General features: G+C 45.5%; 1 protein-coding gene across 2 annotated transcripts in view; it reads right to left on the bottom strand.

The window, feature by feature from the left end:
• The window catches only part of Myo16 (myosin XVI), a 485,099-nt gene that overhangs the window by 16,503 nt on the left and 451,458 nt on the right, over positions 1 to 17,138 (bottom strand). For both annotated transcript variants that reach the window (XM_028872308.2, XM_028872305.2), the window contains exon 34: positions 8,319 to 8,410. In XM_028872308.2, the coding sequence (XP_028728141.1) occupies positions 8,319 to 8,410 (92 nt within the window). The remainder of the gene's footprint in view (positions 1 to 8,318; positions 8,411 to 17,138) is intronic.

Raw genomic sequence — 17,138 nt, 5'->3', positions numbered from 1 at the left:
GGCATGACTTGCGTAGACCAGGGATTGGGTCTTGTTGAGGTTATTTTAGAAGATTCACAAGAGGAAAAGCTACACCTTCCAGGCAAGAATGGGAAGTGTAATGGTGTGGCTGGCCCTTTTCCAGACAAGGGGACCTCACAAGAAGGAAGGGTCCTGAATGAAAAGGAAAGGAACATCAGGGACATCGTGCTGACCCCCCTGACCCAAACAGACCTTCTAGTACCAGAGGCAGAACCAGGAAAACAAAGGCAGGGTACATGCTGTGGCAGTTAGGGCTGTGGCGGTTAGGGCTGGGCTGTGTGCTTTCTGCTCAATCACAGGCAAAAAATGAGCGGAAAGACAGAGCCAAACTCTCTTGGTGGCTGATCTGATTGCCATTCCCAGGAGATTCTGTCCAGTCCCAGCGGAGTGTACTCCCTCTTTTAGAACATTAGGAAGTTTCACCAATCCAGGCCACACCCTGGGTGGAAGAACAAAGCCCAAGCAATCCGGGGAATGGGGATAATTCAAGGTGCATTCTCAGATCCAAACAGGATCAGCCAGAAATCAGTAACAGACCATTAACAGGAAGTCTCTGATCATTTGGAGAGTGTACAACATTGGTCAGGAGAATGTCCCAAGAGGAATTAAGAGAATACCTTCAACAGAGCAAAAGTATAAACAAAGTCTCTGAAAGTTAACATGATGAAGCTTGGAGTGCTCAGAGGGAAACGGAGGACGTTGTCTTTTATTAGGAACATCAAAAGTAGTTAGCTGGTTAACACACACACACACACACACACACACACACACACACACACACAAAGGGGGGGGAGGTAGCTATTCAACTGATATCCAATAGATAATCAGTGGCTAGCCACTAGGCAATCCATTAATATCAACTGACCAGGAAGGAATACAGAATAAGCAAAGTGTTGGCCACACATGAAACTGAAAAGCAGCACTAGTCAGAATACGTAAAGAATTTCTTACATTTACATGATCAAGGAAACAGTAAAAGAATAGACCTGGACACACAGCTCTGAGGGCTCATGAAAACAATAACAACCAGGAAAATACAACTCGACTCAAGTCACACTGGTCATAGTGGCAAGAATAAAATCATTAAAGGGAGCATCTACCAGTGGAGAACACTTTTAGGGATGAGTAAACGGGTTTGAGGATTTTAGGGAATAAGTTAGCAAGGAGAGCCACAGTTAGGAGCACCCATGCACAGAACCTTGCCCGCCCCCTTTCCTGGGACCCCCACAGCAAGCTGTTTCCCCCCTTATTGAGAATGAGAAGCATACCCCAGGTGTGCAAACCAGCGTAGTTGGTGACAGTGAAAACATGGGATATTGTTTTTTGTAGTTTTCCGTAACAAGTTGCCAAATTGTGGGCATGATCTCAGCAATTTCATGATTATCTTTACTTAAGAGCTGGATTTGAGAGAAAGCCAAAGTGGAACAGACTGGCTCACACCTAAAACGTGGTAGCTTCTGGCCACTGAACATCACCATCTCTCTGCATCTTTGGTGAACTGAGGGCCAAGGCACAGTGTACGCCAGACGTGCACATCTGGAGGACAGAGGTGAGGACCAGTGCGACCTTTCACCTTGGGATCCCAGGTGGCCAGGGAGTGAGACTGCCCTTAGGGCAGGGTCGGAGCGGTGTCCTTAGACCCTTCCTGTCCTCTTTAGTTTGTTTCCTGTGAGGTTGCTGGGGAAAGCTCAAAGTCATGTCGGGCTGGTGAGTGCAAGGGTGTGCCTGTCATCACGGGTTCCGTGGGTCAGAGGGAACATCTCAATCTCAGCGCTTTCTCATGGAGTCTATGGCTGACACTCGGGCTGAACTATCAAAAAGACAGTTACATATCAAACTGAGACAAAACATTGCAGCAACATCAATCAATCCGTCAGTCAATCAAACCAGAGAAACAGTGGCAGAGTAATATGTGGAGTGATGTATTTATTGATGCCGAAAGCACGCACAATGGCGGCTGCTATTTCACGGGGACAGCAGGGTTTACGGGTTTAGTTTGGCCAAGCGCAGCTGCACACAAGGGCTCTGCTGACTTCAGAGTGACGCGTCACTTCTGGTCTGGCAGGAGGGATGGGATCAAGAACTCCCCTACTGATTTCTCTAAAAACATAGCTCAGGAGCTAATACGGCAACGTGTTAAGGTTTGTCAAAGTGCTGTGTTTTAACTAGCCACTGTGCTTTAAACAAAGTAAGTTCAGAGTATTCTGTAATGACATTTAAAAAACAAATCATAAATATGGGACTGAGGATATGGGCAGTGGAAAAAGTGCTCGCTTGCATAAACATGAGGCTCTGAGTTCAGATTCCCAACACCCTCATAAGAATCAGACTTGCCTGGCTATGTGTGTTTGTAACTTCACAAATGACAGATGGAGACAAGTGGACTCTGGGGACATGCTGGCCATTCAGTCTAGCTAAAACAGCTCTAGGTTCAGAGGGAGACCTTTCCAAAAAAAAAAAAAAAAAAAAGTGGAGAGTATTATGGGAAGACACCAAAGTGACCTCTGGCTTCTCTCTATACATACTTGGATGGGTACACCTGCGTGCACACACATGCCTACCCATACCCCAACACACACACACACACACACACACACACACACACACACACACACACATACCCTAATTTCTTTCACATTCCAACTAGGTACTGGGTCCTTTGGATTCAACCAATTCTCCTACATGATAGACTTCATCTATGACGTTAAAGTCTGTCTGGTGTTTCAAATACTGACTCCAGAGAGAGAGATCGGTTCACGATAGGAGTGACAATCCTTTGTGAGCTCCTCTAATACACTAGTCATCATGCTGATCACGTCACCTGCATCTTCTTTAAATTATCTAAAAATAACCTAGACCTGCATGCTAACAGAGCTGAAGGTCTTACTCAGTTATTTTTTTCTCCCCTTTTAGTTAAATATTTTAATAATTTTTAGGACTAATATTGTAATTATGTTGGCTAGGATTTATGGACCAACACAAATGTGTTCTTCTCAGGGGCATCACTGGCCTTATCCACATATGTGGCTAACCCCTTGCTCTCCACCAAGGATGATCAGCTTGCAGACACCACAAGGTCTGTTTTTCTTTGCACATGTGGTCACTCCTCTAATTTCCCATCCTTGTTCTTTGAAAAACTGCTCATTTTTAAAAACTGAATTCACCTCGTTGGTAATAAATGATTAATATCTTAAAAATATAAAATACAATGAATCTTCTCATATTCAGGTCACACACGGAGAACAACACAAAAATACAAAACACAGGATTTACTTTTTTTTCTTCGAATTTCTACTTATCTAAGCAGGGCATGGCCTGCCCCTGAGGGAAACCCTGTCGTTTCACTCAAACTATCAAAGTAATTTACTGTCTTCATTTCTCACACACAACGTGTAAGTCATGAGTGTGGAATACTGATTCCCTGAAAGCTGGGGTGTGGGAAGGCATCTCCTAGTCTACATATCCCCCTGTTTATACCTCAGATAAATAGATAATCAGACAGACACAGACAGACAGATAGATAAAAAGAAAACTGATGACAAATATACAGACAGATATATAGATGATAGACAGAGGACAAGATGATGAGGACAGACAGGCAGGCAGCTTCTTTTGTAAGAATTAACTAGTTTCTGGTCTGTGTCACGGGCTTTAGAGGCACCCTGATGCTTAAACCGAACATATCTACATATCTTTATTTCACCCGACAGTTCGTTTCAATTCTGCGCTAGAACAATTTCTAGCAGTCCGTACCACAAATATAATGAATAGAGAAAGCAAACACTGGATTTATTTAGTGCCTGCTATTCTTCATTTTGTTGATGCATGACATTACAAAAAGGTTTCTTTGATGGTTCAGTAAAACAAACCACGTAACAATTTGCTCCTTGGCTTGGGTCGATGTTCTATTGATCCCAGTCTGGTATTCCACCAGCGGCTCTGTCAGGGGTGGACGAGGCATTTACGAAGGTTGCAGAAGCTGGCCTGCAATGCATTTATCAAAAAATCATCAACGATCTCCTATGATGGGTATTTGGATGTGGCCAACGCTCCCAATAACTTCGTACGTTCTTTGAAACACTAGGGAAATGTCTTGTAAGGTTTGGCCGGATGTGTCAGTGTCCACCATGAAAATAAATGATAACAAAGCACGCAGTATAACCGTGGAGGGGAGGTTGAGGGCAATCACAGGGCTACAGAAAAGGTGTTGGTGCAAAGTGAGCATGTGAATGTAAATAAGACACGATGGAAAGAAAAAAAAAGAAACATCTTCCCTCACGGTGTCCAGTGTGGACCCATCAGCAGTGCGTAGGAGGCGGTGCTCAAGCCCAGGGTGCCCACCCGACTCTTGGTGAAATTCGTCCCCTCTGCCACCATCGTGTCTGCACGCCCCCAGGTGGTGCTCTGGGGACCCACACCTGCTGGCTTCTTGGGACAGAGTCTGGGCTCTCTGCTTTGGTGGTGGGCACACTCACTGTTGGAGGAGGATCCACAGGGAGAGGAGGAGGAGCAGGAGTGGGAGATGGGAGGAGTGAGGAAGGAGGAGGGCCAGGAGGAGGGAGGGGGAGGAAGGGAAGAGATAATGATTCCCGGATGGACGCACCAGCACTGCACTCACTGGTGAGTCTTTCTCCCCAGCTTTGACTTCTAAGAGACCAAATCATGCCAAGCAACACAAACTTTGAAGAGAATTATTCAAATCTCATAAAATGTACATAGATAAATGTCATATTACTCCTGTAAATGATGCCTAATCCCCAAATAAGCCTGCAATGCCTATCTAAGCTAAAAAAAAAAAAAATCTATCTGTGCATCTACAAGATCCTCCAAAAACCAATGTGCACAATTCATTGCTGGTGTTATTCACACCTAGGACTATGCAAATATTCTACTGTGACTCCTTACAGGACACACTGACATACCAACACACCAACACACCGACATGCAGGACTCTACAGGACTGCAGAGGACCTCAGTCCCAGATTCTGTCATCTGCACCTGCTTTAACTGCAAGTTAGCTTCCTTTGCTCACATGAAAAGGCACTGCATTTTACAAGTGAATAAAAAGCTACTGTGAAAGACAATGTATCATTTATCTGGAGGAAAAGAACAGCCACTGTTCCCAGAGGCTCTGATACTGTTGAAAGTTTATATTAAGAACAGGTAAGGGTCAGGGAAGATAGTTCAGGGGATAAAACATTGCCCTTGCAAGCAAAAGAACCTGAGTTCAAATCCCCTAGACCGGTAAGAAAATACCGGGCCCTGTGACACTTGTCATCAGAACTCTGGGGACAAAAACAGACAGACAGATACCTGGGACTTGCTGGCCCAGCACCAAGGTGGATGGCACCTGAGGAAAGACGCCGAAGGTGTTCTCCGATCTCCACATTCATGTGCACACACGCATGAACACACATGCACTGAAAAGGGCTGGAAGTACAGATCAGGTGTTCCACATGCACGTTTTCCATCAACGCACAGGATTCAACACTTAGCGCCAAACAGAATAAACTCAGTGACTTTGTACACCTAGCCTAAAGAAGACACATTTGAAAATAAATGGATTTCACGGCTGGTAACGATGAACTTAGTGTGCCGATCAGATGCATTTGCAGGCGTGAGAAATGAACTCTGGGCTTTGTCAGCGGGCAGGGCTATTTGGGAAAACAGAAGGCCAGGAAGTCTGAAGAAAAGGCTGGGCAGGTGGACAGTGGACTTCTGACTAACATCCCTCTGCTGCCCCCCCAGAAGTCCTTGAAAAGGGCTGCATATGCCTTTCATCCCTTGTGTTTTAGGTCTCTTGCTCACTATCTGTGGTAGACAGTAACTCAATGCCCTCACATGTGCTTGCCTTACGGTGGGAGCAGAGAAAGGAGGGGGTGAGCATCTTTCCTATGGCTCATCAACGTAGACAAGGGATGTTATAGCTAGGCCAGTACCTAACAAACAAAGGTTCAAGTGCATGGAGAGGGGAGACAGTGCCCTACTGCCCTCTAGGCAGTTTACCCTAAACTCCTTTTAGAAGCAGGCTATGTGGTCTTAACTTGGCATCTGACCCTTGGCAAGTGACCCACTCTCTGTCTTCTTAATAGCACATTTTATCTTTATTATTATTATTATTATCACTGATGACACTAGTTACAAAAACACAGGCATCCGCAGTCAGAGATTTCAGTGGTGGTTCCCTTTAATCCCACTGCTGTAGGACCAGTAAGTTCAGCACGGGTTTTAGGCAATTCCTGTGGAATTGTTCTGGCAGAAGATCTAAAAGGGGGCATGCCTTGCTGTGTCCATACTTCCTCTATAAATGTCAGGGAAGAGATAAATCCTGGGGACATGGGGTGGTTAAACCACAGTGTCCCATAACTCACGGCTTCTTGGCAAGTGAGGAATCTGCTGCTACCTTTGAGTGCCTACAGTCAGCACAGCAGAGAACGAGTGTGAGCTTCCATGTTTAGGGAACCAGGGTGAGGTGACTGGGTACTTTTTCCAGGGAAGGGGTTCACATTTGAAAAAGCCTCTCTGAAAAGTGGAGATGCAGACAATTCCCCAAACCTTTCCCAGTGTTCTCTGTCTCTTAGCTAAACCCCTGAATGAACAGGAACATCCAGAGGCCTCACTTCAGGAACCAGCCTCGGACCAGCTCCTTGCTCCAGGAACACAGTGTAGGAGCCGAGAGAGGGCAGGGCGGGCAGCTTCTCCCTGTGTATAACAGAGGAGTCAACTAGAGCCCAGCGGTGGTAGTGCACTCCTTTAATCCCAGCACTCTGGAGGCAGAGGCAGGTGATTCCTGTGAGTTCAAGGCCAGCCTGGTCTACAGAGTGAGTTCCAGAACAGGCTCCAAAGCTATACAGAGGAACCCTGTCTCAAAACAAAAACAAAAACAAAAACAAAAAACAAAAAACAAACAAAACCAGAGGAGTCAGCCCTGACACAGGCAGCCCCTGTTCAGGGCAGGGACTGCTGGGCATCTGCAGGGCTTGCAGAGTGAAGCAGGTGAGTCTCTCAGGAACACAGGCGAGACTCGGACGATTTATTATCCCCACCAATCAGCATTTTCTTCTCATTCCAGTACCTATAGATCAGTACAAGTGATTTCCGCAGATTGCCCACTGTAGAGATTTATTTCTAAGATTAAAATTATTGATTTTTTTTTTTCCGCACCACCTCATCAGTGTTACTTAGAAAAATCTCAGCTCATAATGTGGCTGTGCCTACATGGCATCCAATATGTCTATGAAAGCTAACCTTGCTGGGACGAGACTGCTTCATCCTGGATTCCTTTGCATTCTGAAGCCGTGAGTGTTCTACTTTCTCCTGAATGATCTTTGTTTTGGTGCAGTTTCCAAGGTCAAATGGTGAACATGAATGTGCAATTATGATGTACACACAGGATTTTTTTTTAATTCAAACATATTCTTATAATAAGCAGTGTCTTGCATGTGTTTGTGTATGTGCACATGAGTGTCTGAGTGCATGTGTTTATATGAGTGTGTGTATGTGTGTGTAAAGGTGTCTGTAGACACATGTGTGTGCAGATGCATATGCATGCTTGTGTGCAATGAGGTAGAGGCTAGATAGGACTCATCCCTCAGTGCCGTCCCTCAGGAGATGTTAAGTTCGTTTTTTTGAGACAGAGTCTCACACTGGCCAAGAAAGCAAGGCTGGCTGGCCAGCAAGCCCTGGGGACCTGCCTCTCTCTGCCATCCTTGCAGTGAAGTTCAAGCATGTGCCACAACATCCAGCTTTCCCCCTGGCTCCTGGATGTCTAATTTGAGTCCTCCTGCTTGCACAAGCAAACACTTTATTGACAGAACCATCTCGGAAGCCCCGAGTACACTATCTTAAATGAAGCTGATTATGCAGAACTTGGAGGTTCTGAGAATGAACAGCAGGCCTCAGGGCATCTGGACATTGTTTCCAGGTCCCTGTCATTGCAACCTTGGCCTGTAACCCAGGCCAAGTGCAGAGAATGCCATCACTGTCGGAAGGTTCCCTAGCATCACAGCCACCATCTAGTGACTTTTAACGTAATGTAGCAAAATGGTGTCTGTAACACTCTACTAAAAACATGTTAGATTTTAGCTGTCTGGGGTGGTGCTCTTTTTCCCAAACAAGCAGAAAATTGTAGAGAGCCGAGGTGCAAAAGAGAGAGAAAAGTTCAAAGGACCATAGATGGACGTGAGAACAACCTGAATTCTCAGTCCAGGCAGGAGACGGGTGGTCACGACTCAGTGACTGTCTGCCATGGTTTAATTCCACTCATTGCTGCATGGAGGAATACCCAGTGTCCTTACCTGGGTGGTGTGACTCTCCCGAGGTCTCTGAAATGATGAGGTCCCCATGCCACTCAGACACAGCCTTGAGCATCCATCATCCTCAGGTAAACCTGTGGAGATCAGTACAGAACTGTCGTGAGGTTGTGTCTCCTTGTCAAAAGGAAAGAAAAACAAACACAAACCCTTCGTACTTAGTTAATAAACAGACACTGTAATATTCCTTGCACTAAAGTGTTAGACAATAGCAGATATCCGTTGAATATTAAAATTTGCAGCACGATGGGAATACCTTAAGCTCCTGCAGTTTCAGTAAACAAAAGAGGAGACACACTGCCAGAGAGACAATGACAGCCAGCCAGTCAGAGCAGTGCAGATGTGACTTCAGGAGGAGGGAGAAGGCTTTCCTAGAGCCTGGAAACCACTCAAAGATGCTCTAGGAAGCACGAGGCTGACGCCGTTTCCCACACGCAGGATGATGAAAGTTCGGATTTCATTTGTGGGGCAGCATGGAGGAAAAGCAGGGACTGAAGAAACGTGAGACAGAAGCACACCTGGGTGTCATGGAAACCATGCCTGCACTCCTTTTGTTTGCAAAGGTGGGGGGTGGGGGGGTAGAACTGACCAATCACAACCTGCCAGCTCTTAGCCAACCACTAAGTACAAGTGACCTCCGGAAATGCACACACCCTCCCCCAAAGGACACAGACATACTGTGAGGCAGCAGGTGATTTTCTTCATTATCCTGCACAGCAGAGGCCTGTCTGACCCTTGGCATTTGGCCTGTATAATTCTCTGTTCTAAACCTGTCCTGTGCATCATAAACAGTAGCATCCCTGGCCTGTACTCACTGGTGCACCCTGACTCGTAGCAATCAAAATGATTTTAGACATTATTAAATGCACCTTGGGGACAGATCTGTTCCCCTACAGTGACTGAGAGCCGTCATGATGGAGATGGCATGCACTGCCCCAAGTGACTTGATTAATAAACATGAACAGATAAAAAGAGCAATAACTGCCCAATGGAATGAATTCAACCAAGAGAACTTTAAATACTGAAGCAATTACTCATCTCCTCTGGAAACATAATTAACTAGCACAATTTAATTGATTAAACATATACATGATTCCTAAATTAAAAATCATTAGGAAATCACTGTGCATTTTTCCAATTACAGGAGTGCATCAGTTCCTTGGGGGAGTCTGAATCCAATCAACGTTAGACGGGCCAGTTTGCCTTCTTGGTAAATACACACATGCCTTGGTGTAAAAAACTTCTGTCAATGTTTTCCATAGGAATTTCCTCTAACATGAACCATTCCATTCTGGAGGAAAGCTCCTTAAGACTCAGAAAGTTCTAGAGGGAGACTAGTTAAAACTCAGGAAGACAACAACTCACTAATCCCAGGAAGTCCCTGAAACTGACTGATTTCACAAGGCTATCCATCTCCAAGGTTATACAAGCATGGGAAGGACTGCTAAGGAGAGGAGACCCACTAATCTGCTGAGTAGCTTGCAGATCATGCAGAGAGCTCCAGAGTTCCAGTTTTGATGGGGTGGGTTTTCAGAGGTGTAGTTGTCTATGAGTAGTACCTGCTCCTGTAAGTAGCCTCAATAAACTCCTTGGTTTGTTAACTTGGATTTTGGTGGTATTACTTCATTCTCTCATTGGTTCAGTTTTCTATCTGGGGTGAGTTAGATGCTTGTTCACATCTCCCCAGAAAGAGTGTTACAAACCTATCAGGACAGGGTCAATTATGGGTGAATACTACCCCACCACCGAGGGCCTGTGGTGATAAAGTCTGGGTCCTCATCGTGAGCATTGGTGATCACCAGCAGGACAGGAAGAGGTTGTATTAGACATGGGTAGTGATATGTTGTCCCATCCAATTGTGGGGCATAATTAAGAGCTTAGATAGGTGCATAGGAACCTGCAGGTCTAAGACAAGGCACCACCTGGAGAAAGACCCCTGGTCAGAGGACATGAGGGGCAAGGGATGGGGACAGAGGTACCGAGGGCCAAGTTCAAGGCAGGGCATGTGTCCAGTTTGTCTGGCATCCTTGTAACGTCTGTTGCTGTGATAAAATAACCCCACAGAAGCAACATCAGCAAGTATTTCATCTCACAGTTCTAGGAAGGCACGGTCCATCATGGTGGGGAGGGCATGGGGGCAGGAGGAGGAAGCTCACTGGTCAGATTGAGTCCACAGGCAGGAAGCAGAGGATGAACAGAAAGTGACGCTGGTCTATGGACTCTCAAGGCCTGTCTCTAGTGATCCACTTCCCCAAGGGAGGCTCCAACTTCCAAGAGTCCCAAAACCATACCACCAGCTGGGACCACGTGTTCAAACCTGCGAGCCTCTCTGTGGATGTTTCACCTTCCAGCCACGGCACTCAGTGTCTTGAAGACACAGGGCACCAAAGGCAGGGAATGTGTGACCCATCTTTCAAAAAAGTAACAATTTATAAATTAGAAGTTTGACTCTTGGTATCAAAAGGGAAAAATCAGTTTAGACCATGATCACAGAGCCAGAACCAAGGCAGTAGCATAGTGCACATTCCAGAGAATCGATTGATAAAATGAAGAAATATTTGTTAGTGTTCTCTGAACACGGTGCAGAGAAATATAGTGGAGAAGAGAGAAAGAGCCCCACTGGTGAGGATCCCACAGCTTAATGGGCCAACACTTAATTAGAAAGCAGCAGAAGGGACTCAGGGCTGGGCAGAGTACAGGAAGGGCCTCCGTGCAGGGAGAAGCAGAGTCCCACCTGCGAGATGGTGAAGGCACACATGGAGGACATCTGCCCACATGGCCCTGAGGAGACAGTGCAGAGGTATCTCTGCCTCTGGGGAAAATGGGTCAGAGAGGTTTATTCAAGTGAACACACACATGCACCCAGCAGAGAATGTGCATTTTGTGCATGGATGTGTCTCAGCTGCGAGCACTATTTAGTGAGTCACAGTGAAGCGAATATCAAGTAGAGATTCCAGGCCGTCTTTTTTACAGCTAGATGGGAAGTACGGAACATAAAATGTAGGTATTGCTGGGTGCGGTTTGAAGGGATTAGGGGTTCACCCCGAGGGGAGGGGTCCAAGAAGGCTTCCTGCTGGGACGTCCTGGGAAGAAGACCATAATAAAATGAACTGGGAACAGCAGACCCAGCTGAAAACAGAGACAAGATAGGCCAAGACGCCCAAGGTTGCACAAGGAACAGCCCATAAAATGGCATGTCCATCTCAGAGAACTGGAGAATGTACTAAAAGGTGAAGCTAGCCAGATATGAGAGGGCACTGAGAGCATTTTGTGGGGTGTGACAATGTTTGGCAGGCAACTGGTGATGTTGTAGACTTCTAAGAGATGAGACTGTTTTAAGAAAGTCCTGCATGAAAAGGCATTTGCCACCTGCTGAGGACATGATAGGCTTGGGATCTGTGGCCGGGCTCAACAGAGAGGGAGAGGGTACAGACCAGGGTGGATGTATTCGTAGAGGTGGGGGCTGGTGAGGACTTAGGTGGGTAAGCAGGGGAGCTCGACAGAGAAGAGGTAAGAGTAGGGTAGGAAGGAGCCATGTCCCCCAAGAGACACCCGGGCCAGAGAAGGTCTTTGTAGCTGTGGCCAGCAGTGGGGGAACTTCAGTTCTGCCAGAATCTCACAAGAGGGGGGCCAGAGGTGCTAAGCAGCAGCTAGGAACCTGCCATGTAAAGGAGGTTAAGTGTGTGTGTGTGTGTGTGTGTGTGTGTGTGTGTGTGTACCAACAAAATAACACTTTATTGATTATTTGAGAATTTTATACAAGATGGTTTAGTCATATTCTCCCTTCCTCCCTCAACTCCAGATCCAGTCTCCTTCCCTACCCACCCACTTTCATGATTTCACGTGTGTTCATTCTCTCCCCAGAGTGTGGCCCTAATAAAAGGAGCCACGCCATTAAATAAAACTGACTCTCCCTTTCCCGGCAACTATGAAATGGCAATAGCTCCTCAGGCAGGGATGGGACTCTGTGCCCCCTGCCCACTGAATGCTGGGATTCTGTTGGGCTTGGATTGCATAGGTCTTGTGTGTGTTCTTGCAATGGCTGTGGGTTCATATGTGCGACTGTCCTCTGTGTCCAGACAACATTGTCTCCTTGAAGCCATCTAAGGCCTCAGGTCTAACAGTCTTTATGTACTAGCCTAGGCAGGTCACGGGCCTTAGGGGGGATTCTGCTAAAGAAACCACTCAGCGACACATTGCTATACCCGCAGATGTCACTCGTCCCTCTTGAGAGAAGCTTCTTCTTACATGAGACGGCCATTATCACAGAGACCCACAGCTGGACAAGGTACAGAGAATGGGAGACTACGGTGTCCGGCCCTAAACTGGACATCTCTATCACATCCCTTCCTCCCAAGGTTCAGGGATCTTCATGGAAATAATACCCTTCTAAGACAAACTATCTAAATCCATTACCAAAGTCACAAAACATGCTAGGAGAACAGAGATTAAAAGTTCTACTTAGGAACATGAAAATGAATATATACTTAAAATGTCACAAACTAAAACAAAAACGTAAGACCAATATAAAATACTGAAGTACATTAAATAAAAGTCTTACTATCTTTAAAACCTCCACAAATAAAAATAAAGGATCTACAATGAATAATTTTGGGGGGAGAGATGGACATAAAACATACATAGAAAACTGAGGAGAAATGGGGTAAGGGACCAGAAGGCAATAAACCGCTCATTTTCATCAAACAGTTTGAGAAAATGTGTGTGTAACCACAAGAGCTTAACTGATTTTGCCCCTCAAAATAGCAAAGGCAGAGAAACTATTATGGGAACTTTGGATTTATGTAAAGAGAGTGTGACTGGAGACCTGAGAGCCATTCTCGATCTCTGGAATTGTGTATGCTTCCAATCTGTTTCCGCTCACTTTGGGCCAGACATGGCGGGCCCTTAGAAGTGTATAGGGTCGCTCCAGACCGTTTCTGGTGTTGCAGACTGAGTGGCCCAGGAAATCAATTCATCACCATGCTCCTCATCTACCTCACATGTAACTTCTCCATGCAAACATAGAAACCCTCTAAGGTCTGGTGAACGGGTGCTGTCGACTGAACACTAACTGGGCTAGCCCTGCCCAGCTGGGTCCCCACAGAAGTTCCGACATGGTCATTTGCACCACTCCCTTTTAAGGCTGAGAAAATTGGGATGTGAAAGGTTAAGTACCATGGCCATGGCTGGGGTGCTATCCTGTCAGAGCTGGGGTTTGGATACTGGCAAGATGACCCCTTAAGCCCCAAGAAAGCCAGCCAGCCACTTGAGGGAATGGCAGAGCATAACCCTAGCTCATTGGTTTGCAATGCGCAGTTTCCAACACCAGTAAGAGAACTTTAATTAAACGAGGTCCAAATTAGAGATGCTTTGACATGACGTCAAAATGTCTCTGTTCATGAAGAGTGGGGCAAGGGCTTGGCAGGTCAGGCCCCTCCTGATTCTCAACAAGGACAAATGCAATGCCCTTCCATTTGTGAAGTGGAGGGGTGCTTCCTTCTCTTGGTCCTGAGACTAGAATCAGACGGCATTGTGATTCCGTCCAAAGACCCCGTCCAGCTTCAAAAACAGAGTTGGAGACTGGAGACTGACACGTGACGGATGGGGCCCTCGTCTAGGCTCCCTGTCCTGGAGGGGTGACTGATGGAAACTATACTCTGCTACCCCCAGGTCCGTGGGACTTGGTTCTGACTTCCCCCAGCTCAAGACAAAGGAGACAGTGCAGAGATTCTGGGTTCTGTTGTGAGATCCGCAGTCCTTTCCCCTCATCCAGCCTTTGTTGACAAAGACAACCCAGTCTGCACAGAGAGAGTGAATATAATGCATGTAAAAAGAAGAGAGATAAATGTAAGCTCAAATGTAACGACTCCATCCTTAATTGCCATTTTTCCTGATGCTCAGCAATAAAATGCATATTCATTGAGCAGCAAGAAAGAAAATCATACTGATCATAAAATGTCCTAGTTGGAACTTTTTTTTTATATCTCTACTTTGCCACAAAATAAACATCTTTATATTTACAATATTTTTGTTTGATATAGCCGAAGTGTTCTCACACTAAAGGCGGCTCTCGAATGCAATGATAAATAACCACAAGTCCAGGGAATAATTAAATACACAAAAAAAGTATCCAAGTCTGTGTTCACATCAGCAAAAGGATGGCAATTAAAGTAAGTGATCGCTATAATTAGCCGCACATAACTGTATTTCAGCAAATGAGCAAACATAATTATTTCTGGGAAACAGAGGTAGCATGCAGATCCTGGCACTCCAAAGATATCATTTCCTAGAAAATAGTGCTATTTTTGACTCATTCAGAACTTTAAATTATTTTAAATATTTACTTGCTTCTGGTGCCTTTATTTAGAATGGACATTGACTGTATACTATGGGCATAGGCATGATAAATCCATATCAAAATTCACCCCCTCCAGGAGCTGGCAAGAGGGCTCAGTGGTTAAGAACACTTGCTGCTCTTCCAGAGGACCTGAGTTCAGTTCTCAGCATCCACAACTTGTGAATAGATAGTGTTGACCAAACACTAACTCTAGGCTAGCCTCATCCTGCTAGGTTCCCGGTAAAAGTCCTGGCATAACCTTGAATCACACCCTTTGAAGAGGAGAAAATTAGAAGGTGAAAGGTTAAGTACCTCCCCATGGTTGAATATTATTGCCTTGGGTATGGGGTTTGTAGCTGGGCAGGATGCCACCATACTGGAGGGAATCGTGTTCCAGGGGAACTGAGGCCCTCTTCTGTCCTCCACAGATACTTTTATACAGGTGGCATACGGGCATGCACGTGCACACACACACACACACACACACACACACACACACACACACACACACACACACACTTGCATGCACATGCATACACACATACACCAAAGAAAACAAAATAATCAAATCAAATAAAATCTTGTTCTCTCCTCTAGAGGTACCATGGTCAAGTGCAAGTCACAGGCTCCATGTGTGGAAATTGCTCAGCCCTGTCACACTAAGGGCTGGATTTTTCTTGCTGTCTGCCTAGCACTCAATGGTTCATTTGCAAGCTGTACCCTGGCTTCAATAGGCAGATGCTTGCTGGGGGTCCAACACACAGGGCCTGGAACTGGGCATTTTAAGAGTCCCAGGAAAATGTCATGGACCAGAAACTCACAGTGCTTGTAGGTTCATCAACTTCAACCTGTTAAAATTCTTTGGGAGACTTGAGTCATCCTGTATTGGATTTATCTAAGACCATTTTCCAAGTTGTAACTTTTCCTTTTTTACAATGTTTTTGATAAAACACAAATGAATGAAATATTTGTCTAGAGGGAAGTTGCCTTCCTCTCTCCTTCTCTAATTTATTTGTTGATTGAAATGTAGCCTTGTAAGGACTGTAAAGTCAAGAACATGTCTCCTTATGGACTCAGGTGCTCTCTGAGACAGAGGGGACTCAGTCTTCCCTCTCCTGGGAGACTCTTTTGGGAGTCTATTTAGTTAGTTCTTCAACAATTTCACACATGTATATGACATTCTGGCCACTCTCTCTTCCTACTCAATCTTACCTCTCTCTTATCCTAACACCTCACCCCTCTTCCCCACCTGTCTTTTTCCCAGATTCATGACTTTTTGCTGTTTTTTAACCCTTCATTTTCACCAGGGCCATCTGTGTGACTATGGGGCTGGGACCACCTATTGGAGTCTGGCGGAGGCGTGAGCAGTGGGTACACTGTGAGCAAAGACTCCTTTCCCTGCATCTACCCATAGGCTATCTTTAGGACTTCTGGTGGGCCCTGCTGGTCCCCTAGAATTCTGAAAGATGTGTGGGCATAAAGTTCAGCCTTCACTTACATTTCCTATGTGCAGACAAGGCTAGACTCCATCGATCATGGCTATGCCTGAGTTGTTGTCTTTGATCCAAAGTGTACTTGATTATGTTCTGTTTACGAACAGAGTAGGACCCTCAGCTTGTTAAATGTGTGGAAATGATTTTCTCCTAATAAATTTTTTCTGCCATTTCTTTGGGTCTACACACTTCTCTGTCCCAGTGAAAACCCCTTTTCCCCCTGTGCTTTTTTTTTTTTTCTATAATTTTCACTGCTTTACATTTGGCATTTGGATCTAGAAGTTTCCTTGTGGGAAGAGGTTCAATTACAAATTCAATTATTTACCATTTATAGACTGCTTAGCTTCCTTTCTTCTACAGTTTTGATAGAAATGTGTGTGTCTATGTAAATTTCCAAGTTCGGCACAAGTTTGTTCATATCCCCGCTGTGTCCCCAGTGATTTCTGCAGGCTGGGAGTAATGCCCCTTCCTACACCTGGAATCTGTGCCCCTGTAGCTGACGACTGTTCTAAGATGTTTGCCGGCTCTAGACGTGTGTTCAAGGTAACGTTCTTGAGAGGGCCAGTTCATGCTTCCTAGTTTCTGTACTTCGGCGAGCATGCTTTTGTCTTTAGTTGCCTTTTTTCTGCTCCCCTGATGTTTGCTTTTGTTGTTTCTAGGGTCTTGACCTTTTCAGTGCATGCACACACGGAGCATGTGCTTCAGGCATTTATTCCCAGCCATGAAGACATTAGCCGCATCCCAGCCCTGTGAGTTCCCATATGCTCCTGTTATGTGAGCTTTGATTGGAATGTTTTTATTTTCAGTTTAGATTAGGATCTGTTTATCAAACGCACTGATTATTCGGAGATGTGATTTTTTTTTTTAAATTTTTTAACAAAGGTTGATGATTTCGGTTTGCTACAGGGGTGGGAGGTTCAGCCTTTGCAGACACCTTGTTCTTCCACAGAGCTGCTCACCTACCCCCCTGCGTAC

The sequence above is a fragment of the Peromyscus leucopus genome, chromosome 17 (genome assembly GCF_004664715.2).
Source record: "Peromyscus leucopus breed LL Stock chromosome 17, UCI_PerLeu_2.1, whole genome shotgun sequence".
Classification (NCBI taxonomy): domain Eukaryota; kingdom Metazoa; phylum Chordata; class Mammalia; order Rodentia; family Cricetidae; genus Peromyscus; species Peromyscus leucopus.
The sequence above is the reverse complement of the archived record's forward strand: the minus strand, read 5'-3'. Positions and strand labels throughout refer to the sequence as shown.